We start from the raw sequence: 25,865 nt of genomic DNA on the forward strand, positions 1-25,865 counted from the left end.
AGGAAAGACCCAAACAGGTTGCCAATAATTGCAGGAAGACAAAAGGTCTGATGCACCAAGACTTAGCAGATCCAAACAAATCAAGGTCTTCCCAAAGGAAGCAGGATACTTCTTAGGAGAGAGACATAAACCTTGTTTCTGAATGTCAGCTTTCTTCCCAGAGCTGCGGCAGCAGGTCTGAGATCGCCGGTGCAGAAAAGGACTGCTGACAGTTGCAGTCCTCCACTGAGATCCTGCAGGTGAATGGCAATGCCTTCCTCCAAAAACTCAGCGATCACCTGGTGTTCTTCCAGTGAAGCACAGACAGCAAGAGCAGCAAAAGATAATGTAAAAGTGTCCGTACAGTTCTTCACAGGCTGCCTTACACAGGCTAGGAATGGTTGGCAGATATACAGGTGCTGGAATCAAAAAAGCTTTGGAGCAAACGGCTACAAGTCCTTGCGTAAAGCCTGCTGAAAGACTTGACGTCCTGCAGTACTCGTGCTCTAGTGTCTGTTAAAAGTTCAGGCCCTATTTGACTCCACATCCAAAACAAGGCCCTAGGATACTTAATTAGCATAGACTCACTGATACATGAAAAACTATGAATAAGAGCTACAGCAAAACTTAAGCTCAACATTACAAGCATTAAAAAACCGTCAGTTGCACCATGATGGCAAAATTCAAGATTGACAGGGGCTCTATCATTTTCCCCAGGGAAACCACATGCATGAAATAAAATGGAAAAAGTTTCATACTGTCATAGCTACCATAAGGCAGGAATGGCTGGAATCTGCTAATTTGCTAACAAAATAGGTTTTCAGTAAAATGATTAGTGATACACAACATTCATGACTGGATGATCCACAAGTACCTGATACAATAGGTTTGGCAAGACTGAAGGCCTTTCAGCAGGGCCAGAATAAAGAAACAGTGATCCCACTTTAGCCACAAGTGATACTGGAATACTGGCGTGCTCAGAGCAGTTAAAAGGCTTTTAAAATAGGAATAAGCAAAGCGTTTGCCGTGTCTAAGGGCAGGACACACTGCACAATTAATTTTGCTGTATGTTACAGTACTACTGAAAGATTAAAGTGAGAAAATGTATGACATTGTCTAAACAAATCTTCTAGCATTATTAATTTATGTCTGTGCAACAGTATGTGACTAATGTTCACTGGCAAAATTAAATTCAACTAAAAAAAATTTGAGATCTGATTATGGCAATTAGGAATTCTACATACAATGCAGCCTGCCCATTAACAGCCTACCCCTGCAGCATTTTCATATTAGAGTTTGTTATATTCTTCCTAATAGCAAGAAATTCTGCCCATAGTTAGTATTTTTTCCCCTATGTTAAATAAATCATAATGTTCTTGAGAACATTTTTCATAATCAAGCAGGGCTTAAATCTTTAGAGATCCTTATTCAAACATGAGTGGGGATAAACATTAACACCATCGGGCATTGGCTAATCAGTTAATAATAACTTCTCCCTCAGAAATCCAAGGCTGGAAATACACTGCTGGAAATACATGGGGTTTATGCCATCTCAGGTCACAACCAGGACATAGCCAGAGCACCACGTTTGGGAAGAATGCAGTTCATCACCTTTTAGAACAGGATCTCTGGGTTTTCCCCTCTGCAGTGGATGGGGCTGACTCGATCTAATCCTTATCTAACATGACATTGCCTTTCTAATATAAATAGTGTCTTATTTGCCTGCTTTGGAGGAACGATGTTAGTCAAGAAAAGGTCAAATGGTTTTGCTACAGGGAAAAAGAGCAAAAATCTTTTGTAATTTAATATTGGCTCCCCCCCCCCTTTTTTTTTGAAGACAGGAGACTCCAGGTGCTACTCACATAGGAGGGAGAGAAATACAGAAAAGAAGACAAGGCATATTTATCTAGTCTGCAGTAGCACAAAGCAATAATATTTCAATCATTTCTTAAGGCCCAGGAGGAACTAGTATTCACCCAGTATCTCATTGATCTCATCTTTACTTGGAATCCTGCAAACTCTATAGACAAAGTCTGCTCAAACCTGCCTAATTTGACAATTAAGCAGAACTAAGCTATAGCTGCAGGCAAGTCTAGGACAGATGTACTTGATAGACCTATTAGTGAATGTACATTTTCTCATTCCACAATGCTTATTGCATTGATGCTTTCCATTAATAAACCATTAATAAACATGACTTTTACCCATAGCTAGCCAAATTGATCTCATTTTTAGCCGAACAGGAAAAACACCCAGTCTTAAGTCTTTCAATACATTACACAGCCTGAGGTTACTGCTACTAACCCTCAGGTAAGTAATACACAAATACCCACATGTATTTCTTAAGGTTGCTTTCAAGCATTTTTCTTATCCTACAGAAAAGAAAGTAGCTCTTTTAGAAAATCTGCATGCAAGACACGCCAGTATATTCATACACAGTTGAACTAGAGAAATACATACAGCTGGGAAGCAAAATTTCTACAAATTACTATATGAAGGTGACCCAAAGCCCGATTTATTGCTAGCTTTTATTGCTTGCTTTTATTGCTTCCAGCGCACTGGTAATCTATGCACATGGCAATACTTCAGTACTAATGGAAATCAGTAAACAAGGTCACACGCGTGTCAAACAGTTGCTTTGCACATTCTAAAAATACTTGTAGGTCCTGTTTGCTAGAGTGGCACCGACCTTTCCTTGTGTCATCCGCACTGCTTGTGCCGCTCTCTGGGTGTAGCCTGCACCTCACGGCACGCAGGGTGGAATACATCCTACTCAGTGGAAATAAGGGTAATTGCTGAAGTTGTTATCAAGCAAATTACAAAGTAAAATAATTACAGCAAATTTCCCCTTGGGCCATCTTCTGCAGACTACAAAAGACTAATATACTCCAAACCATTCTGTCTTTCCCTGGGAAATACCACACATTGAAAAATAATTGTTCATCATAAAATGAAGTTACAGTGTGTAAAGTGAATGAGATAAACAGAGTATCTGACTCAACCGGAATCGTGTGTTTGGCCCAGACCCTGTGATACACAGGCTGACAAGTCAGCTTGCAGGTTATTTTTGCAAAATATGTTTATGCATTGACTTTAAGCCTTCAGGCGAAACATAATGTAGTACAGAGGGCTATGAGAGAGAATGCAGCAGGTCCCCTCAGCTAGCCATCCTTTTCAGTCTAAATAGGAAAATTTGAGATGCAGCAGCAACGACAACAAAATACGTGTCACAGCAGTCGTCTATACAATCTGTACAAACAGAATGAAAAGCTCCAGCTATTATTCCTGCCTTAAAGTAAAGCATCTCCTCGAGTCGTGACTAGCAGAGGGATTTCGCTTTCCACGCTGCTTTGTGAAGGTGGAGTGAATCTCGCCAACTACGGAACGCAGCGTGACAACCTGGATCACGGGCAACACGAACAGACATCGTAAGGGCGCACAATGCACGTAAAGCAAAAAGTGCTTGCGCTAAAGTATCACTGAAAGAAAATGCAGCGGAGGGAACAGTGTTCAGCAGAGCATGCATCTTCTGGCATTCTGAACTCAAACCAGAAATCTTCCATCCTCACAAGAAGAATTAAATAATAAAACTTATGAATAATAGCTCCTCCTTTGGACCTCTGAAAAGTTCCTGAAAATTCTGAGTATGTGAACCTTAGTTAGGAAGACTGAAATTGAGGATTTGAAAGAAAAGCGAAGACAAGCTCAATGTTTATATAATAAAACAAAACCCAGTGCCAAAGCTTGAGAAAAACAAGGAAATTCAATGGTTCTAAAACTATGCATTCAGGATTTGCATTTTCCAACTGCCATCTGGAATTCTGTTTTTTAATTTTAAATGCATAATGGGGAAGTAAAGCAAGATAGCTTGTATCTTCATGTCCTCAGGCTTTTTTGTTTGGTTTTAAACAAGGAAAGTATATAGATGATGGCTGGTTATGATTACTGAGAAATACCTAAAGAAAATGAGTTTTTCAAAATGCTCCATCCAAATGCATTAGCAATTAGAATCTCCTCAAGTTTCCATTAGTCTGTCAAAACAAGAAATAATCTTACAGCAGCTCTGACTAAAACTCTTAAAGATTGTCACATTGATTGAATTTCAAAGTATAGGCTTACAAATTCGTAGTCTCCATCCTGTGGTACTTTCCAATCAGATGAGTTTTTTGTCTGGCCAGACACATTCTTCCCAAAGCTATTGATTTGATTCTCCTTCTCCTTTTGCTCAAAATATTCAAGGAATGATGGTTTGGCTGGCTGCATCGTTTCATCCCTCCCTGGAAACATGAAAAATAAAAATTAAAGAATTGTTTGGAAAAATATATTCTCAGTCATATTGCCTTACATCATCACATCAAAAGTGATTTTATTTTTTTTAGCACACACTAAATCACATAGTACTGCTAAAGTTCTGTTTTTTCATCAGCTTTTCAAATATAAAACTGACTGTACAGCGAGAAAACTGGAGAAGGGAAGTTTAAAGTCCACCACACAAATGATTGCAATGCTGGAGGCCTTGGCCTCTAGACCTGCAATCTCCCATCAAAGCACACTACCAGGTAACCGAGCTTCATGCACCGAATGCTAGAACTAAACTGCTACCTGCTAGAGAAGTTGAGTTTTTTCATCCCAGCCAGGTTCCATGCACTGCAAAATAAGCCAAGTTCCCAAACTAAACAGCATTGTTTTACAAGCAGAAACTTATCTTTTTATTTATGAACGGAACAGTAGGTTCCATCCAGCCTCACTCCAAAAGTGAGGCTTTCAAAGATCATGTCTACCATACAAATATCACGTAATTTGTCTTGGGTAGAAGTAGTCAAGTTCTACATTTCTTGGGTAGAAAGGATTAATTAGTTTGCAAAGCTTCTCTTCATCTTTTTATAAGCAGTCAGTTAGTTTTCAAGTTTACTGCCCTAGTTTTCTTTTTGTAAGTTAATTCCACCAAACACACTTTCTTAGTGGATTACTGGAATAAGCCATATGTGTCTCTACTAACCATCCAATTCTAGACTGCATTTAAGTAACTTGGGCTAGTAAGAAACAGGCAAGGGTACAAAGAGAGACAGAGGAGTAAAAATAACCCCCTAAATATGAATACTTTGGTTTTTAAGAGCAGGTCTCATAAGCCTACGAAGCACCATTCTCAGTAACAAAGAGTTCACCCGTACTGGTTGGAGAAGAAAGGATATGGCCAAGAGCACAAAGCTTTAGCACAACTAGGTTTATACTATTCTCATTTGTCTAAATTATTCTTTAGAACGAGCAGAAGTTAAAAGAAAATTAAGAATGCTGCTGATCCATGAAGAGCAACGAGCTAGTAAAACTACATCCTCATAGGGTGCCCGGGTATGTTGGGTAGTTGGTGGGATTAGAGGTACAAGCACTAATGCATCCCTTCTTCCTTCAGCCATCACACCATCCGAATCCTTGCTCACGTGATTTAACTACCGTTACATACAAATAAATCTATCACCCCAGGCAGCAAACAGGTTTCCACCACTGAAGGAAGAAACGCAAGGCCACAAGGTCCCAAATCAAAGCAGATCCCCAGCGCTGCTTGGAGAGAGGAGAGGTGGGCTCCACGAACGAAGGCAGCTTCAGCTGTAGGGTGACGACAGCGCATCGGGGAAGGAAGTGATGAAAATACTGATTCCTAGCACAGACAGCATAAAAAGCAATACAGGAAGAGAACACAAACTTTAATTTCACAACAAGCCAAGACCGAAAGACTTTCAGTAGCTCCAAAGGAAGATTTCTTTACGAGAGCACCAGAGACTGCCCAGACTACTCACACTTAACACCAGCCTGTCCTGTGAGTTACAGTGCAGCTACTATCTTGTAAAAAGACTCAATCCAAATGAAGAGGCAGGCTTGCAGAGCAAACATGCTTTAAAAGGGCTGCACCACAAGACCAGGACAGCTGCAAACACAGCTAAATACTACTTGCAGCTTAATGCCATTGTGCTGCTCTTTATGATAAAATGCCTCACAAAAACCTGTGAGCTTAATGGAAGCACTTTAACAACACCTAGTAAAATGTTTTTCTTCTGATAAAATATGGTTCTCTAGACACTGGAGTAGGTTACTCATACTTGAAACGTATGTTTTAGGCAATGCAGAAACCATCATTTTCAGAAAGCTGGATTAGGACTAGAGTTAACAGAAAATGGCATCAGAATAGCCTAATTCCAGACTGGAAATAAACTCACTGTCAAATGCCATACATTTGAAATAAATATAATCTGTTAGGCAGGCAATCAACCAAAAGTTTAGAGCACACAGGGGATGGAGCCATCCTTTGATGGGTTTGTCGCGTCCGCATAACGCAGAGGCTCTCCTACAAGAGCTTGTACAGAAGGCAGGCTATCACAAGACAGTCCTCACTAAGGACATTCAGCAGTGCTTTCCTCCTGAAAAAATATTAGCTACTCTGGAAACCCATTAAGGTTTAATCACCAAATATTATTCTTGCACATAAAATTGCCATCCAGTGATGCAGAACTTCCCTGGCAGATTCTCTCTGATCCTCAGACAAGCGTATCAATTCCTCAGTCAGCTATGAGATACTTTAGGAAGTTATTTGTCTACAGACATATTAAATACAGAACAAATTTCCGCAAAGTATGAGAACTCTTGGCCGGATATTTGCGTTGTGATACTGAGAAGTGTGGTCCTACACAGCCTGAAATATCATGATGCATTTTGAAAAAGCACTGCATCGTACTGCCTCTCCAGGGTCAGCTAAAAGCTCAAGCATGAACTGAAGTGCTTATACTTTTGCACCATGACAACTGGAGCAAAGACAAATTATTCTACCCTTGGCAGTAGTTCCCCTTTTTTTAAAAAACAAACCCAAAAAACTCATCGTACAGCATTAGACCAAAAAAGACACCTTCAGACAGGCTCTGTGAAGGTCAGTCAGGGAACACGCCTGAGAAGTGGAAAACAGGGAATAATTACTGAAATACAATAGCAATCCAATTACTGCTAAGCGATAAAACATTTATTTAGAATGAAGTAAATACACTCCTTGTATTCTGCTGCAGTCCAGCCTGTTTGAAGCAGGCGGTAAGTTGTTATGGCCAATCGTGGCAATGTTTAAAACAAACAAATTTTGTAGAAACAGAGGAATTCGTAACTACCTAGGCTAATCTACACACAGCCTACTGACAGCCAGCCTAGGTCTCAGTAATTCAGGCTTCCTAGGGAAAAAAAAGAGAGAAAATCTAAATCAGGCTTGTACTGTATGTTTTCAAAACAATTGTTTGCTGCACAGGAGACTCTGAAAGCATGTGTTTCACTCCAATTACATTGGCTTATTCGTTTTTTTCTTATTTACTTATTTTTTTAAAAAAGACTGTTTGTTCATACCAGAGCTTAATTCAGAGTGCCACTTAAAATAATCATGCTCATTTCCCCACATCTTGTATTTTACCAAGAACTGCAATATTTGTAAACGACTAGTTACATCTACTGAACAACCTATTGTAGCGTCACTGAATTATTGAAAGGTATATCCAAACCCAAGCTTTATTTAATAAACCTGCTGTTTTCATGCAGAAATGAAACAAAGAAGGAAGCACCTGAAGTGGTGGTGGTAGTTTATTATCCTGAAGAGTACAACTGGATTTTCAGCCACACCAGTACAAACAAGTGACTGAAAAGCTGGGGGGCTGCAGCAGAAGGCTGCCGGACACCGAAGGGGTCTCTGCCACGCTGAGAGGGCGGGAGGGAAGGGGGTTTGTTCAGCCTGGGGAGGGCAGGAGAGGCTCTCGCTGCTGTCGCCCACCCCAACAGGCCATCAGAGCCTTGCAGCCGAAGGGCGAGAGGAACGGTCTGAACTGCAGCAGGGGCGACTCGGCTGAACGTAAGGAAGAAAGCTTTCACAACAGGGATGGTTGTGCAACAGCGCAGGGCTGGAGCGACTGTGCAAGGCCCTGAGCCACCGGATCTGACGCTGCACTTGGTCGTGGCCATTGCACTGGGAATCGGACCGATGACCTCCAGCCAAGCCAAGCTCTTCTGCGACTCACGCTCCTCACACCCACTGCCAGACACCTCTAACCTTGCAATCACCTCAGGCCTTCCAAACGCATGCAACATTTAGCCACCAATTTTAGCGCATTTCTACACGTCAACATGTAACACTGCACCTTTATTTAATGTTGTTTTGGTTTTTAACTGATTAAAATAGAGATTGCTAACTGACAATCAAAGAATGGGAAAAAAGTTAATATCAATGAAAAAAATCCAGAATACAGATGTAAAATGTCTGGAATTTTAGTCGGTGCTATGATCTCAGTAGGGGTGAGCATGCAGCAAGACCGACAGAAACGCTGCCGGAGACAGAAAGACATTACACCTCATCAGTTATCATCCCCGCACAACTTGATTTCTTTTTGTCAATCTTGGCACTTAACAACAGTGTCATCTTTCCAAAGATGACCTGCTATTAATTCAACACAAGAATCACACTGCTATATCTTTAAGATTTTGATAACAGGCAGCTGAAGACAAAAATCGATCACTGCTATTTGCAGAAGCAGATGCTGCTGAAAAGACGACACCGCGCTAAACGTGTCTGTGCCAAAAAGCATTTAACTTCCTAGTTTTATAGGGTTAGACTGAAATATGAACATTTGACAGAAAGTGAGATCACAAGTGTGGCACAGAAGAGCCATTTATGAGAAGGTTACCCTGCAGTGACAAGAAAGGCTTCACCATGCATTTATTTCGGAACCTAAAGAGTTGCTTTATAAGGATGAGCCGCGAGAGCTCCCTGGAGTCAGTACCGGTCTACCATTTAGATACGCAGTCATCTTGTTAGGAGCTGTATTAATTACACAAATGGAACACCACGGCGCTGCTGGAGCCGGTCCAGCTGACTGCAGAATTGCAGGTTTGGGCTCGGCGCACAGAGCCACAGGCGCTGGGAAGACCGCTCCTCGTTCAGCCCGCCGCGCGGCGAGGAGCAGAAGCCCTCTGCGGAAAACTGGCAGTGCTGCCTGGTATAAAGTCATGTTTAGAAAAGTATAAGAACATCAGTATTGTTGTGTGTGAGAACAGAAAAAGATGTGAAATTGGTGGGTCCAAAGGTAGAAAATGCCGTAAATTGTGAAAAACAAATATCCCCTTAGGTTTTGATTTTTTAACGGAGTTTACTACTCTTTCAGCTCTGGAAAGCAAAGTCCAACTGCACGTGGTACCACGCATGCTGCGATAGTCCCTACCCAAAGCACAAACAGCCCAGACAAGTCAAAAGATGACTGGTGGTTACAGGCAGGGCACTGCAAGAAGTCAGCGAGGCAACAGCAGCAACAGTCAGTGGCCTCGGCATACTGGATCCTCCCCTCTGCTAGGCTACAGGAATGGCAAGTTTTAAGGAAAAAACCTGAAAACGACAAAGTGCTCCCTCCCAAAAAATGTCACCTGTCCAAATACTTGGGGGAATAGAAGAGATCAGTCTTAGTGGCTGACTGCAGCACACAGACCTCCTTACATCAAGCAAAAGACGACAAAGAAGGTGTGGAGAGCCTTCAAGACATTTCTATTTCCATCTGATGCTGCAGAGAAAGTAGAACGATAAAGAAGAAACAGCACAGTCAATTAAACCAGTAGGAGATTTACTTTTGTTTTTCAGCAGTAAAGAATATCTGTGAAACCAGATCATTCAGTATCATTGAGTCCCAGAAATCAAAGCACTGATTTTGTTGATTTTGTCAATTTAGCTCTCACAATTGAAAATTTTCAGAAGCTCATGAGCTTCAAAGGACACCTTCAAAAAGAAAGTGGGATTTACAAAGTCCTTCTATCTAGCTAAACAAGCTTGCTGAGTAATGAAACTAGAATTTCTGCTTTTCTCTAAAATTATTCTTCTCTACTCAAACTTGACAGCAGAAGAAACCTTGTTTTGTTGTTCTTTCCTCTTGAAAGAGATTGCTATTATCTATCTAGGGTGAATCCTAGAGAATTCTAGAGAGAGGAAGATAACCTCAGGAACACATTTTGCGTGCACTTAGGTTAATGTGGTTAATACTTAAAAATACTTATTCTTGAAGCCACAGTGAGAGACTTCCTCCCTTATATTACAAAATTGGAGCTAGAGTTATAGCTGGGAACAGTCAGGAGATCATGCTACAAATTAATCTACAAAGAAGGTAATGTAAACCAACAACAATGAAGTGATCAAATCAAAATGTGATACTTGGTACACATATATGTATTTGTCAAGATTTCAGGAGGCTGCAATCTTTAGAAAAACAACTGCCCTCGGCTCTGGGGAACGCTTGTGTTTACATGAATGAGGTGTGAGGAGCAACAAAGCCAAAAACTTTTAAGTTGACTTGTGCTAGGAAAGTATCACAAACTCTGGAATTTGCACCCCTGCGAGCAGGAGCTCAGAGCAGCTCTGCGGGGATGCGGTGAAGGGCAGTCATGCTAACTTTAAAGAAAGCAGAGCTATCGCTGCCTTTAGTCAGACGTAATGCCAGGAAGGATACCCAGGGACAAGCAGCAGAGTCTTCTCCTATTATATACAAAATTCTATAGTCCCTTTCACAGAGGGATCAAGATCTATTGTAAAGCAATTGGTTTGCTTTGTCCTTGCTGTTGACAGGCTTGCTGTTCTCCTGGAGTTACAAACCTTCTCATTTCCAGTCTGAAGTTTATGGGTAGCCAGTGCATATGTGCTTGTTCTTGAGCGAGCCTCAGCTCTTCGTCATTCAAACCATCATCCTCTAGAGTGTTCACCTTCCCTCTTTGCCCTTTTTAAATTTTATTTTTATTTTTTAAAGAGTTCTCATATCCAATGTCATCTTTCATTTTAGTAGTCTAAATAAGCATAGATCTTTCACTGACTTACCATGGAACAGGCTTTGTCCCCAGAAGCCTCAGTAAGCTTCTGTCTGCTTTAGATTGAATTACATAACTTTAAGGCTTAAGATGCACACGTATTTGAGATGCACAAAACAGCGCCTGACGATTACGTGCAAGCAACACTTCATTAATATTAAATTTCAAATGGAATTGCAGATTTATTTGCTTCAGGCTATATCTTAGAGATCACAGATGAACTTTAGCAGCTGGACAGCATAATTTGTACAGTATGAACAGGACTGAGTCATTTTATGCAGCAGAGCAGAGAGATGCCAATGTATTCATCCAGAGCAAAAAGTGCTCCATCATTAATGAATTCACCCCATGGCAACACAAGCTGAGATTTCCTCACATTAAAAGCAGACCACATAACTCTTCATATCTACTGAAGCTTATAAGGACAAGTCTTCCCATAATTACAGCCTACCTCAAACTAAATCAAAGCAGAACATACCTGACAGGTCCTGCTATTAAGAAGGAGCTCCTAAATGACCATAAAAATCAACGCGAGGTATCCTAACTAATCTCTTTTAATGAATATAAGACATCAAAGTCACCTAAGTAAAAGAGTACCAACACTGATCCAAAGCTGTGGTGTATGTAACTGAGGACTTTCTGAAAGAGGAGGAAATCCTCACAGATTGATGTGTAATGAAAGCTGTTTAAGACCAGGTTACCTCCTTTTGGATCTCTTTTACATAAAAGCTCAGAAAAGATTATAAATATATATCACCTTTCTTCCTCCATCACAAATTTTCAGTGGACACCTATGTCTTTCACCTCATTCGGATGAACTGCTAATTTAGTCCAACAACTACAGTACGTGACACAGGCAATGACATGTGAAGGTGCATCGGGAAAAAAAAAAGTGAACATTTCATATCCTGCATCGTCTGGCTTGGGTTCTGATGAATCTTAACACGAAACAGCCTTGACAGGGATGCAGTCTTCAGGTCCAGCACGCTGTGGGTAACAGCTCAGGCTCCCCACGTGGCATACAACCAAGTATTTGCTAACACCCTTTCTATTCATAACCCAGAAACTCATTTGCTTATCTAGAGAGAACAGAAAACAACATGGCAATAAACATTTTTTTTCTGGAAGCTTGAAAATCTGCTGGTGAAAACGAACTGGGTTTTAAACATCTGCAATTAAGGAATTTAAGAGTTTATAGTTTTCCTCAGTCCTGCTCAGAAGGAAAGCTTTCTCCAGGGTTTATTTTGATCCTACAGTAGGAAATGAGTTTATTCTTAGAAGAGACAGGTAGGTTACAGTTTCCCTGTATGTGCAAATATATGCACGTGTATGGGACAGAGGTATATTAAGCGATTTACTACTACTCTGTCTCTTGATTGAGTCTCCTGAAACATATTGCCTCCTGTATGACTATTGGTCATATTTTCCATTTTACTCACGACAGTGTTTCTGTCCAGAAAAAAAAAAACCCCCTACTTTCTATCCCCTACCACCAAAAATGCAGGGTGCTTAATAATAAGGTGTTAGGAACAGAAAAAATGGCTGTGTTAAACACATACATGTCTTTCTCCCATTTCAGTGTCTCTGAAAATAGAAATATTAACAGATGATTAGCTTTGTCTTAGCAATAAAGCTTTGTCAAACATTCAGGACAACCAAAGATAGACAAGCATCCAACTTAGACCCCAGACTTAACTTTTCTTCATGCTTCAGTCTGCACAGAACCACTATTTCGATTGCTAACACACTGCACAGAAGTCCAGTCGCCTACCACTATACAAGCAGAAAAAGCAAAAGCCACAGCGAAAACCCTACAACAAAATGACAGCATATACATACGCAGCTCCTCCCATCGCTCAAAAATACTGGCTGCACGGCCACACAATTTGATATTCTTACACTGGGCTGGCTGTTATGTCAAATTTGCCAGCAGGCTGTTATTAAGATAAAAGACAAGAAGTAACACAGCTAGAAGACTCATCTGTGAAGACTTGTATTCACCACACCTCGAGAGTGGCAGTACAATGTTTCTTACGGTTCGAGAAGAATTTATTTATGTAGGTGTTTCTATAAACAGTGTGTTATTTAAATGCATAACACTAAGAGTGTTTTATAGTCCAATTATGCCTAAATGGACCAATTTATTTTAAACACAGAACTGTACCACTGGACATAATAGCATTAAGTAGTGGGAAGCTGCTACAAAGAGCTATTGTCTGTGGAGAAAAACAGAGGCAAAACACTGCCAGTATTTTTGACATAGACATGATGTAAATCCTGACAAAATGCGGAGCTATTCTCTACAGTACCCGCATCAGCTTATTTGGATAACACACATCTGCACATTTTTGGACGACTACTGATACTACACCACCTATAGCTACCTCAGCTACATACCAGTCATAGTTTGTTCATTTATGATATTAATGCAATCACATAAACCTTCTGCCATCCATATTCATTCTGCTACTCACATTACAGCTTTTATAGTCATTGCATTATGTGAAAAATTACAGGTTAATTAGTGGAGACAAAAAGTTTCCTGGCTCTTGGCAGTAACACGTCTCTGGTTTAGGTTTAAGTGCCACCCACTGGATGTCTCGCAAAGCCACCAAGATGAACAAGCTTACTCTGAATCATTTTTCTAATAGGAAGTTGCCAAGTTTGGGTTTCATTAGCAAATTAAATGAGCTAAGATGCAATCTCCCCTCAAAAGGGGAAATATCTTTTTAAAAGGACACAACCATGCTTAACTGCACAGGCATGTTAAAAGCATAACAAAACCCAAACCACCCCTAACTTAATTCTTACAGAATTAAGCCTAGAATTTTTTATTTTAAACATTCACAAACTATTAAGAATTTTTACCTGCACATTACGTTATCAAGGTAGAGAGGCAACAGTGTTATTAGACTTCTGGTCTACCTCAGCACCAGAGGCTCTAGTGAATGCACGCACGTTAACAAAACCCCACACCCACAAATCTCCCACCCTCTCCAAATTCCTCGTTCACCTCAACCCACAAACCAGACAGCCCCACTCACACCACTGTTGGCAGTTCTACATTCTCCAGTGTCATTTTATTTGGTGCTTAAACAAGCAAGAGGCAGTTCAACATAGAATATAGAACAGATTATAGTACCGGACAAACTAGATCCTATTTCACTTGGATCAGATCGTATTGCAGACTCCAAGGAGGCAATATGTTTATCTGCTTTATTATAAAATTATGTTCCACTCTAAATTGAGGAGAAACTCATGCCAAGTTCCTACTGCCTAAAAACCTGCAGCAAATAAAGCAGAAAAAGAAAAAAAAAAAAAAAGAAAAAAAGAGTAAAAAATGCTGTGCTATTTACTAGCACTATATATTCCCTCACAGAAAAAAAAAAAAAAATTATTTCAGACATATTCACAGTTCAAAAGTTATTCCAACTCTCAAGCACAATGGAAACATCTGTTATTACAAATGATTGTTCATCTATAGTTCTTCAGCTACTTCCAAAGTTTTCCTGGAATAGTTTAACTGCAATCCATAAGTAATCTGTTAGCAATCGATTTATAAGTAAAATGTGTCGCAGTGCAATTTACTATCTGCAGTTTCAGGCAATCACTTGAGTGCTTTCAAAATGCGTAACAGAATGTCATAGTGACATTTTTAATGCTACCTGAATATTTATATTGAGTGCCCAGAAAAAAATCCAAGCAAATGAAAGCATTTAAGCAAACAGAATTACAGCTCAACTGGCTACAAAACAAAACTTCCCCTACAACATAAAACAGTAGAATCTAAAAATGCTTTTCCCTTGAGCATGAAAAGTCATGAATTGATTTATGCAAGAATCACTTTCAAGGCTATTGGAAGTTTTTTGCTAGAGATTTCTAAGACAATCCTGTCTAAAGCATCATATTTCAATGTTCTATTAACACTTTCTACATTAAAAAGAAACAAAACCAAACAAACAAATGGTGGAGACACAGATTTTTTTTTTTTAGATTAAGAGGACGGGCTAGAACACAAGATCAGAAGCCTGCAGTTAAAAAGCCCCAGACACCTAGGAAAGCTAAATTCCCCTACTAATGACATGCAAGAAAAATCAGATCTTTTTTTATTGACTTAAAACAGGTTTTATTGTGAGTCATAGCACAAGCTGCCAAGCGAAAAACAGACGACTTTAAAAAATATGAATCAATGAAGCCTCTTCAAACTCAGTGGTTTCCAAACAGCATTATTACACTTATATTTAAGATTACAAAAAGAACTTGCTCCAGAGAGTTCTGCAGCAGGCTGATGAGCTTTACAGTTAAATCAATTTATCTGAATGTTAAGAGAACATGAATATGGAAATGGCAAACTGAAAAATGGAGCTATAGGCAATTCACATAAAGGGCAAGCTGCTCAAAGACACTGCCTTGCAGCGCATCTGAGAAACAAACACAGAACTGCTCTGTGCGGAAGCAAGAATTTCAGCATTATGCTGCTGGGGAAGGAGGAGAATAAGGTGTTAAGGAAAAGTTAAGTTTTCGTCTGGAGCAATCATTTTCATTAGCATCAGATTTGCACCTTGGAATCAAGGTACAAGTTATTAAAATGCAGCACAACCTGCAGCTGAGAGAGCACCAAGTGCAGCTGGGTTTCACGAGATACCTCTGTGTGAAATCCATCGACATGAAAGCGGTACCAGTGCACCCAGGACCTCAAAATGCTCCCTCCAGAAGGCAGAGCTGCTCAAGGACTTCTGCCACATACTCAGCTTTGAACACACTTACACAGCAGCAGCTGAAGAACAGAGTCTTTTTAAAAAGTCTGAAGTCTAAGAGGAGTTTAAAAGAAAAACTCGACTTTCTAAGAGTCACAGAGCTCTGAAGCTGTTAGAGCTTGTTCTGGAGCTCCCTCTTGAGGTTAGATACTACACTGTATTAAAGACATTGCAATATCCTCATAACTGATTCTACTGAAAAAGAAAGTATGTCCCTGCAAAAGAGATATTACCAAAGGCATCTCCTCAAACCTCTGTACACTGCTTCGTAGAGAGCATTAGATGCTTTTGAGTTACAAGTGCTGCAATGTTAAAAAGATGGTGAGAAGATAAGCACACGTTAAACATGGGAAGATAAACTGAAGAGGTACTTACGCACCTTTGGTAGCTACTGTAGGATCACCACAGACAGTAAAGCCTCTGTGATCGTGAATCATGAAATGGAAGAGTACACACTAGTGACGAGAAATTACGTGTGGTCTGTTTGTAAAGAAACTGCAACTTCGCTTGACTTATTTAAGGCTGTTAACATGTCCCGCTATTTGGGTGACCTTTTAGCTACTCTAAGCATCCGTCTCCTTGCTAAAGCTACCTTCTTCCACAAAACCCAATGGCATTACTCCACCGTCTTTGTTGCCACAAGCTGCTACATAGGCTGACATCTCTGGTTTTTAACATGCTGAAGCAGTGTTTGCCCAATGGGTTCTGCTGAAATTTCACTCCTGAAAACAGTATCTTTCCACAAGAGAGCCCCCACATGGAGGAAGCTTTCAACACAGAAATTCCTAAGAAAAGGATTTTTTCCAAACTCCTATTGAGAATTTTTTTCTCTCACACATCAGATAAAGGCTCAAAGTCAGATGGCCAAGGAAGTCTTTGGAAGCACTGCAAGAGCCAAGAGAACGAGCCTTGCCTATGATGGTCATGTTTCACTACTGCTGAGCCCCAGTCAGCACTTTGCTCTGTCCTTGAGCAAACACCCATGCTGGCCAGCAGAGTCATCTGTGACCACCTCTGCCTCGATACTGTTGAGACTACCCAAGCAGCAGAAACAGATTTCTATGAGAACCCATAACTGAGAGGATTCTTTTTCTTCTAGTCATACTTTTCCAAGGAGGGTCTCCTTGCCATCTATTTAATCAAAGAAAGATTTTTAACCCTTTTCCAGCTCAAGCTGTGAGGTCTCCAACAGACTATCAGGGATCAAAGCCATATAATTTTAAATCTTACATCCTATGACAAGGCTTGTAGTTTTAGTAAGCTTTTCTATTTTACGGCAGAACGGATTTCAGCTTGAATGTGTCAGAACACAACACACCATTTATTCAGTTGTCTTCACTGATTAAAGTAACATTAAAGAAACAGACAAGTCTGGAGAGATGCTAGCTCCTGCCACCATGTGCCTTGCTGTGCTTGAAAGGTGCAGGATATTTGTAACTTCATAAATGTAACCTTTTATTTGATGCATCAGTTCTGAAACAGACTTGCTGTTTCAAGATGCCAGGTTACAGCCAGATCACGTCCTAAAGCATCAAAAAATTTTGGATTAATCCTTTCCTAGCATCTCCCTCCTCTACATTCTGTGAAAAAGACAAAACAGACAAAAACCAACCAGCAAAACCCCCCATACTAGCCAGAATCAGATCCCATTTGATCAGCACAGAAACTTGTGGAAATTGTGCACAACTCATCAGTTGTACCAAGTGCAAGACTAAAAAAAATGGCTTGAGACTTGCACCTAGAAAGGATCTCTCTTCTCTACTGCCAGAGGGCAGTGGCCTAAGAGTTTTAGCTTCCTGCAACCAAGGCATGACAGTAAGCTACCAAAAATATCAAAGCAGGTTGGGAACACAAATCACAGCCCACATTAGGTCCTAATTAACTTTCTAAAAGTTAAAGATGTTTCTTACTTTTCATGGTGCCCTCCTCCTCTTCCTCTTCGGTGTTTATGACCATTGTACCCAGCTGTGATTCCAAGGTGCCATCATGTTCTATCATTGTGTTGGCTCCATCACTCATCGTGTTGACTGCTCTTATGGTACCAGTTTCATCTCCGCTCGCCCTCACCATGGTACCTGAATCGGTTTCATCTTCTTCCTGTACAAGGATGCCATAAATACATTTTTACTGGTGGTGGTGAAGTCCCATGAAGAATGTCTGTATTCAAGGACGCTGGCAAGTCTTACTAATTCAGAGATTTTTACAAATACACATAGAAGCGACATTTTGTTTTATGCACTTAGTTCTCTCCCTGTCATCTCCAAACAGGTAATGAAAAGTCTTCATACTTTTCTGCCACCATGATAAAATAAGAGAAGAAATAAATAATCAGCAGAAGCTTCTCAATGCAAGTTGTATGTCATTTCTGACCTGGTGACCTGTATGTAAGAGTAGATTACAATACTCATTCAGTCGCTAGTGTTTCTATTCATGTTGACAGTTTTAACAGTTGACCTAAACCCCTTATCTCAAGTGGTGCAGTTCACTGAGGAGTCATTAGTTATTAGACAGCAACAGGTCTAAGTCTGGAGTGCATATGGCACACTGAAGAAAAATGATCACCCTATTTTTAAGGGGTCTGTCTTTAACATTTAGGTAGTTTTACCTGCTATAAACTTCAGAAGCACTGAAGAAAAATCAACTGAATTTGCAAATCTTTGAAGAGGAACGAAATTACCAAAGTCTAGTCATTTATTTCAGATGAAAATTATTTCTTATATTTTCATTTGTTAAGAGGTACTAATATTACAGAAATTTGAATTATTGCTGTCAAGGCTCAAGAGACTAACTCTGCAGGAAGATGTAAGGTCCTGAAACAAATTCTGGTAAGACAACTTCCTGGCAGATAGTTATGTTAGCCAGAGGTACTAGCTTCTTAGGTGGTGTACGCTTCATTAAGTATATATTGTGACTAGGATTTCAAGAAGAACAAGGTCAAAATTGCCACAATCTATTTAGTTTCTTGGAAACGTGGACCAGGTATCCAGCTGCAACAACAGAAGTCACTTCCTAGTTTTACAGTAGAGTTTACAGGCATCTCACCTTGGATGAGATGGTCATGTTTTGTTGTAAGGATGAAGTTCATAATTCTTTATGTGTGACCATAGGCTTACTGATCTGTACTAGAGGGAAAACACAAGTCTCCCACATCAAGCTGTAATACTCCATCTCAATGTCTTTGAAAGAAGGTAGTACACCCCTCCACATTCTGGTGTTCCATGTATTTTATCTGTTCTGTCAAGGGTGTCCATATAATTTACTTCCCAACCTCAAAACCAGTAGCAAGAGGAGGAGAAAACTACAAGAGATGTTAATGGAGGAAAAGTAATTTTATGTGGAGATGAGTGGGTGAGAGAAAGTAATAAATTTGTTAGCTACACATCATTTAACAAAGGACTACAGCAGAAATTTCCACAGCACTTGGGAAGTGCCTGAGAACACTTTTCAGCTAGCAGACAGGGAGTAGAGAAGCTTCAGGAAAACACACACACCAACGGAAACCACTCAGCTCCACTACATGACACCATCTCTCAGCAACGTCACTCCAGATCAGTCAGAAATGAAGGAGAGATGGTAAGGACAATACTCTTAGAGTCAACATCATGGCAACATGACCAATAAAGTTAATTCCACACTGAATAAACAGGCAGTCCTAAACTGGAAAACTAGATGAACAGTGCCTTCAGCATAGATACTGTGGACCATGCTATACAAGTCTAGCCTCTGAAAGGGACTGGCATACAATGCCTTTTGTTGCCCATTTCATTTATTCAGGTTGAAGCAGGCAGAGGCTCAAAAAACAGCTTTCAACATGCTTTCTATATTCACATGCTGTAACCACTGAAACAAGGAGCCCGAACTTAAATTCACAGCAATCCTCTGAACACTCGTCATGCCCTCACCTCGGGTTTCTGTCGGTTGCTCTTGTGTAGTAGAAAGTTTCTATAAGGGGGATTCTAAAGCACAACAATAGTAAAACAACATAACATACTTATATTGTAGTGCATCACAGATGATATTATTATTTTATACCAGCAGAGCATTCTAAGACCTGAATCTACAATGAAAAATTTTCATTACTTTATAAATAATATAAACAACTGGGAAAATGTATCAAGTCTTCTGCATACACTACTTTGTAGACCTTTTCAATCAGAGGTCTCTAACTATACTCTAAGGTAAACAGTGAGCCATACATGCTGGTTATCCCACTCAAATACAAAGACTGAGCAGGGACCAAGTATCAGGTTAAGCAGTCATAAAGTAGAAAACTCAAGAACTAAGTCAAATCCATAAGCAATTAGACAAAATATCGCAAAACCAAAAACCAAACAGCTAAGCCTTATGAAAGGAGCAAGAGTTTGGACTTCGTACACTGTTGCTATTAAATACTCACTGAATTTTCTTCATCATCTTGATCTAATTCACGCTGTTGCGCCTCTTGACGTTTCAGCTTGATATCCATTGCTTCATTAATCAAGTCGCGCAGAATTGACACTCCTTTGGCACTTTTAACAAATGGATGCTGAGAAGTATTTTAAAAACAAGTAAGTACTGCATCCGAACCAAGATATAACAGTAAAACACTGTTACTATGGCCTACTTCCAATCTAAATTAAGGTTTAACTCAATACATTCCAAAAATAAAAATCCAATACTTCTGTTTGGCACAGGAGGGAGACCTCCTACCCTCCAAACAAGATCATGCTCCAAAGGCACTACTGCTGTGAGACCTTGGGCTCATTCCCCACCCACAACTCTCTCTCTTTCTTTCCTTAGCAGCTTAGCTGTCAAGAACCAATTACACAGATCATCACCATGCCTAGACCACTCTGAGCAATCACTTTCATTTAGCCTCTCCTATTTAGTGTTTTAAGAAGCAGTTTCTTGGCAGTCCTGGTGAGAATTTGGAAGTAAAAAAAAACAAACTCCAAAAGCCAAACAAACAAAAAACCAACCCAGATAAGACAAAGATAGGAAGTTGAAGTCAAACTGATTCTTAGAGAAGAACTGAAAAGCTGAAGTTGAGTGTAAGATTTTAAAAATCAGGTACTAAAAAGTAAAATCTGTAGTGAGCAGAAGCAGTAAGGAATGAAACCAACATCTCAGATATGCAGCACTGCCTACCCTAGAAAGCCTTCTCTAGAGCTTATGTTCTTGCAAGAAAAGGCAGACCTGCAGCAGTTGTGTTGCAGTGGCACGCTGCTCCGGGCTCTTAACAAGACACTGTTTTACAAAGTCTGTAAAATTGTCTGACCAGAGCTCTGGTTTCCGGAATGTTGGAGGTGGATTGGTAGGAATCATGAAAATTGCCTGAAAACAGAAGAATATTCCAGATTTCCAAAGTTTAAATCTTTCCAACAATACAACATAAATACACACAAACATATACTGGTACCAAAGAATGATAGACATTTCAAGTTTGCTGCTACTGAAGAGTTTGTACCGATTATTACACACAAATTTCCTCAGAGGGATCACGTAGCAAGAAATCAGACTTTTCTCACCAGGTGCTTACACTTCTGTGAGCCATTATATGCCCCAAAAGGTGTCCATCTGCCATTTTTAAGTCTTAAAGATTTGTGCTTGCATGCAAAAAATTTCATTTTGGATAATACAGCTGAAAATATATTTCTTCACACCCAAGATAGGGAGCTTCAGCTACCTCATAACAGAAGAGGGTCGTGATTGTCCTTCCCATGCAGATTCTCATTCTCAAAGACCTGTTTTTCATTTAATCAACAGTACAAAGAACTGACAGACTGACAGAAAACATATCATTTACGCTAAATTAAAAGCAAGGTGGCATGTTGATATGTTATTCAGCCAACTATAATGGCAAATCCTTTCCACATATCCTTTCCACGCAGCAATACATTTGAAAAGGCCACAGTCCTTACCCTCATAGGATGAATATCTGCATATGGTGGCTTGCCTTCAGCCATTTCTATTGCAGTGATTCCCAGCGACCAGATGTCTGCAACACAATTATATCCAATTTCTTGAATCACTTCTGGAGCCATCCAAAACGGGGTCCCTATAACTGTGTTCCGCTTTGCCATGGTGTCCTGAGAAGAGAGCACAATAAAGATCCAGATAATGGCAATTGTATTAGCCACAAACATTCATTAACAAATTATCACCCTAATTATCTTCCACTTGCATGCACGCACATTATTAGACTCCGCAAGACTGGGATACGGAGGGCTGCAAAGAGGAATTGAAATGTGCCGACAGAAGTTACAACTATCCTGAAGAAACAGCAAATGCTATTGCAAACCATTGCTTAGGTATAGCAGCTTCCACAGAGGAAGCTCTGCTCTAATCTCTTGCTGGTTTAGCATGTCATTATGTTGATGTAAAGTGCTAAAAAACAGTTCAGAACAATTTCCCAAGGTCTTCACAAGCATGTCATACTCACATGCAGGTTAAAAAGATAAACTGAAGTGTGCACAACCATCTTGGGTTTACTTACTGTAAGTTGACCCGCCACTCCAAAATCTGCAAGTTTAGCATGTCCCTCTGTATTTAGCAATATATTTCCAGCTTTGATGTCCCTGTGTATTTTCCTCATAAAATGCAGGTACTCTAGTCCTTTCAGTGTTGATTGCACTATTGTAGCAATTTCCTCCTCTGTGAGCTAAAGAAAAAGAAGAGTTACTGCCAACTTACCAATTGCCGAGACATAATACTATTGTGTTTCAGTCTATGTTTTCCTGAGATTAACTAATTGTCATTTAATTGCCTTTGCTAAAGGTTGCCATACTAATGGGAAATTAGTTAGCGACTTACAGCATTATGTAGTAGAATTAGATTACAACCAGTATACATATACACGCATACTGTATTTCGCATAACATAACCCTTTCTCAAGCAGTAATTCTTACGCTGCAATAATCAAAGTAAGGCAAAATAGAGTCTGTTACTCAGAATTGGTTTGGGTTTTCAGGAAAGCCAACAAACCAAAAACTGCTTCACCAATTACAAAAGTCCATCAGTGCAATCAGCTTTCCCATTTTCCGAGGAACAAAGCACCTGCATTCAAGTTATGGCCAATGGCTGTCAGGCATCAAACACCGTGAGAATTATGCCTAAATGCCAGTGCACACACTACTCTGCTTCCTGGAGCTGCTGGACACCCATATTTCCCATTCATACATTCAAAGGAGAAAGGACGTACAGTTTTATTTCGTAATCGAATAATATCAGACACAGATCCAGCGCCGCAGTATTCCATGACTATCCACAGGTCTGTATTCTTAAAATAGCTGCCATAATATTTCACCACATGAGGACTATGAAATATGAAAAAGGGAGAAGAAAACAAAGGGTCAAATACGAGTAACCAACATCACTGAATAACCAAAATACACTGCAGAGTCCCTAAGTATTCAGAGATGAAGTGCCACTGAAACTCTGATCAAAAGTATTCCAAAACAAGCTGAACTTGCACAGGGCTACTGCAGTCCTGCCAAGCCTCTTCCCCACAGCAGTGCTCACCTGACCTGCCAGTAAGTCAGTTCAGAGAGCTAAACTGTCTGAAAATAAATCCTATCGAAAGAAGGAGCAATTAGCCTTCAATCTGGTTTAGCTCCCTGAACCGGATTACAACAAGGTCAGTGCTGTGGCAAGCAAGAAGGCAGGACAAGGGAATGAGAAATAGACCATGGCAGTCCTTGGTAAAGTTGCTGCAGAGCATTTGCAACCAAATGGACGTGTTAAATAAGGTCCAAAGTTTCCTGGAAAATAGCTATCATATTCATTAAGAGGAATGTTCCTCCACTACCACCTACTTCTTTGTACAATTTAGTCCAGGATATATGTTAGGAATCCAGTATAACCAAAGACTGTCTCTCACAGTCAGCTATCTGGCTGCCCAAAAAGCAAGCAACCTAGGATATTGGTCAGAATAACCATCTGTACTCCAGCAAAGGTAAAGCAGAAAACACACAGACAGACTGTTCCTAATTTTGTGGGAATGGAGCTAAGGAACAAAAGTGCACTTAATCTATTCTCTGCTGAATATTTTCTAATGAAAAACTGTAAAACTAGCAAGTCAGTCACAGGGCACCGTGTCCCTTAATGCTTGCACAGAAAACGTGATGCTCCAGTGATTCACTCCCTCTGCTGTTCATAACTGTGAGGTGACATTTTAAGCCTTACAGTGTTAATAGTTAATTTCTTTTAAGAAAGAGACACCTAGTAATGCTTTCCAAGTTACACAGTAAGACTTTTCATGAACAAATTGTTCTAAAGCTGTAGTTTGTTGTCTGCCACCAGTTACCTTCATTTAAAGACAGTGAGTGAAGTGCAACAGAGTAAGTGACCGGGACCAGTTTTATATTGCTGATGTAGCATATTTTAAATGGTTTTCCACGCCTGAAGTCCATCAAAGTAGTGTTTCTTAAGGCTAGATTCATAACACCAGAAGACATTAGTGTATTTTAAACTTTCAGCCTAGGACACACTTTGAGAGCAGGTCTTCTGCACCCATGAGCTCTTCATTAGCTAAGTTAGTACAACATCTTTTCCCTTAAGAAACATGCAGAGACAACCCAGAGAGCCAGCCATCAGCCTACAGAGCTGCCAGCAAGCTATTCTGGGGATGCTCAGATCAGCAGACAGCTTGTACCACACTAGAACCTGCACAGGCAGCAAATGGCCAGGAAGGACAATTCTGCCATCCAAGCAGATGACAGCATGTAGATTACGCACATGCAAGAGCAGTCATGCATTAGTGGCTCTCATCCACATGCCCCTTAAAGACAAACAAAAAAACCCTCTTCTAACAGTTTTCTACATCCATACCAAAACTTGTTTAGAGGTCATTACCCCTCTGGACATGGGAACTGCTGTTCTAGCACGCAATCAAGTTACCACTGTTCAACAAGCGACGGCGCATCGGGAGAACCGCAGTAACTGCTCACACGCTTGGCTCTTTGCTGGCAGCAAGTGCAAGGTTATTCAACTTAGCTTAATGCTCTCTTTGTTGCAAGCTAAATTTTTGTTGTCTTACCTTTGCTTGGATTAACACTACCCAAATGGTCAGTTAACATGACTCAGTTGATACGAGGTAACTTGATCGTACAAGTCCAGCCTTTTAAAAAACATTTAAGGCAACATCATGGCTTTTATTTGATTAAATGCCAGATCATAGACAATACGTTTCTTTGCATACCGATAATGGGGTTTGCAGTATACATTTACCTGTCGCATTGCTGCATTATGGATATTTCCTTTATAATCTCTTGCAGGTCAGATTCCACAGGAACTTGTTTAATTGCAACAATTTGACCCGTTTCTTTATGAATGGCTTTGAACACACTGCCATAGGAACTATGAAACAAAATATTAAACAAATACTGAATGCAACATTTAAAAAATGCAAATGTTATAGTTTTGCTTTTTGCAAGTGCAGCCATCAGATAAAAAATTAATTATCCTTCTGCTAAAAATATTTTGTATTTTAATGTAATAATCAGCCCACTAGCTTCTAAACACTGTAATAATACAAATAAGTCACAGCACACTGAGAAGGTCAGAAAAGAGTCAACCATCATTAAAACTGCCTGAGGCTTTGGAGTGGCCTTTTACAATAATCCAACAAATACCATTTTCACTTTTCCAGCATACAGTACCAGCTGAGCATCAGTAAGAACTACAGCTCTGGTCAGAGAGGTTTGCTCGTTGTTGTCAGATATTATCTGTCTTATTTCCAGCTTCTTTACTTACAGCGGCCAGGTAGATTTACAAATCGTGTTTTTCAAATTAACTGCTTAAGAAAGCAAACATGTCACTCACAGAGCGTTCCCATGCTGGTCTGCCTTACCAAGAGGCACAATGCAACAGAAGTTCGTTTCCACCAGGAAGATCTTCCACAGGAGGTACCAGGGATGATCTACAAAACCTCTTGAGTTCCTACAGAGCCCTATCAGCTCCAGATTGGTATTTTTCAACAATGTTTTAACTCTCTACTGCTGAGCCGTAAACTACTGTTTGGATTAAGGTATCTTACTCTAGAGAAACAAATTATTTATTCTGTTCCTAACCAAACACTGTCACTACGCTAGTACATACCTTGCAGTAATAGGATCATGACAAAAGTGAAAAATCAGAGACCACTGAACACATACCCATTACACAGATTTGTTCTTAGAGAAACGTACATTGGGCACATTGGAATAGAACACATACCCTTCTCCAAGCTTCTCCAATACATCAAATACTTCTTCAGGTTGCTTGGTTAAACTGTCTTCATCTAACTTCTTCAGCTGC

General features: G+C 40.1%; 1 protein-coding gene across 1 annotated transcript; it reads right to left on the reverse strand.

The window, feature by feature from the left end:
- Positions 1-4,098: 4,098 nt before the first annotated feature.
- STK4 (serine/threonine kinase 4) lies at positions 4,099-25,865 on the reverse strand (the record flags this gene model as incomplete). The annotated part of the gene is made up of 9 exons (XM_010288698.1): positions 4,099-4,256; positions 17,501-17,687; positions 19,987-20,115; positions 20,766-20,903; positions 21,491-21,658; positions 22,066-22,230; positions 22,771-22,885; positions 24,798-24,926; positions 25,785-25,865. Coding segments are annotated over 9 exons (1,270 nt in total), but the record flags the coding sequence as incomplete, so codon positions are not given.

The sequence above is a fragment of the Phaethon lepturus genome, unplaced genomic scaffold, assembly GCF_000687285.1.
Source record: "Phaethon lepturus isolate BGI_N335 unplaced genomic scaffold, ASM68728v1 scaffold23466, whole genome shotgun sequence".
NCBI lineage: Eukaryota > Metazoa > Chordata > Aves > Phaethontiformes > Phaethontidae > Phaethon > Phaethon lepturus.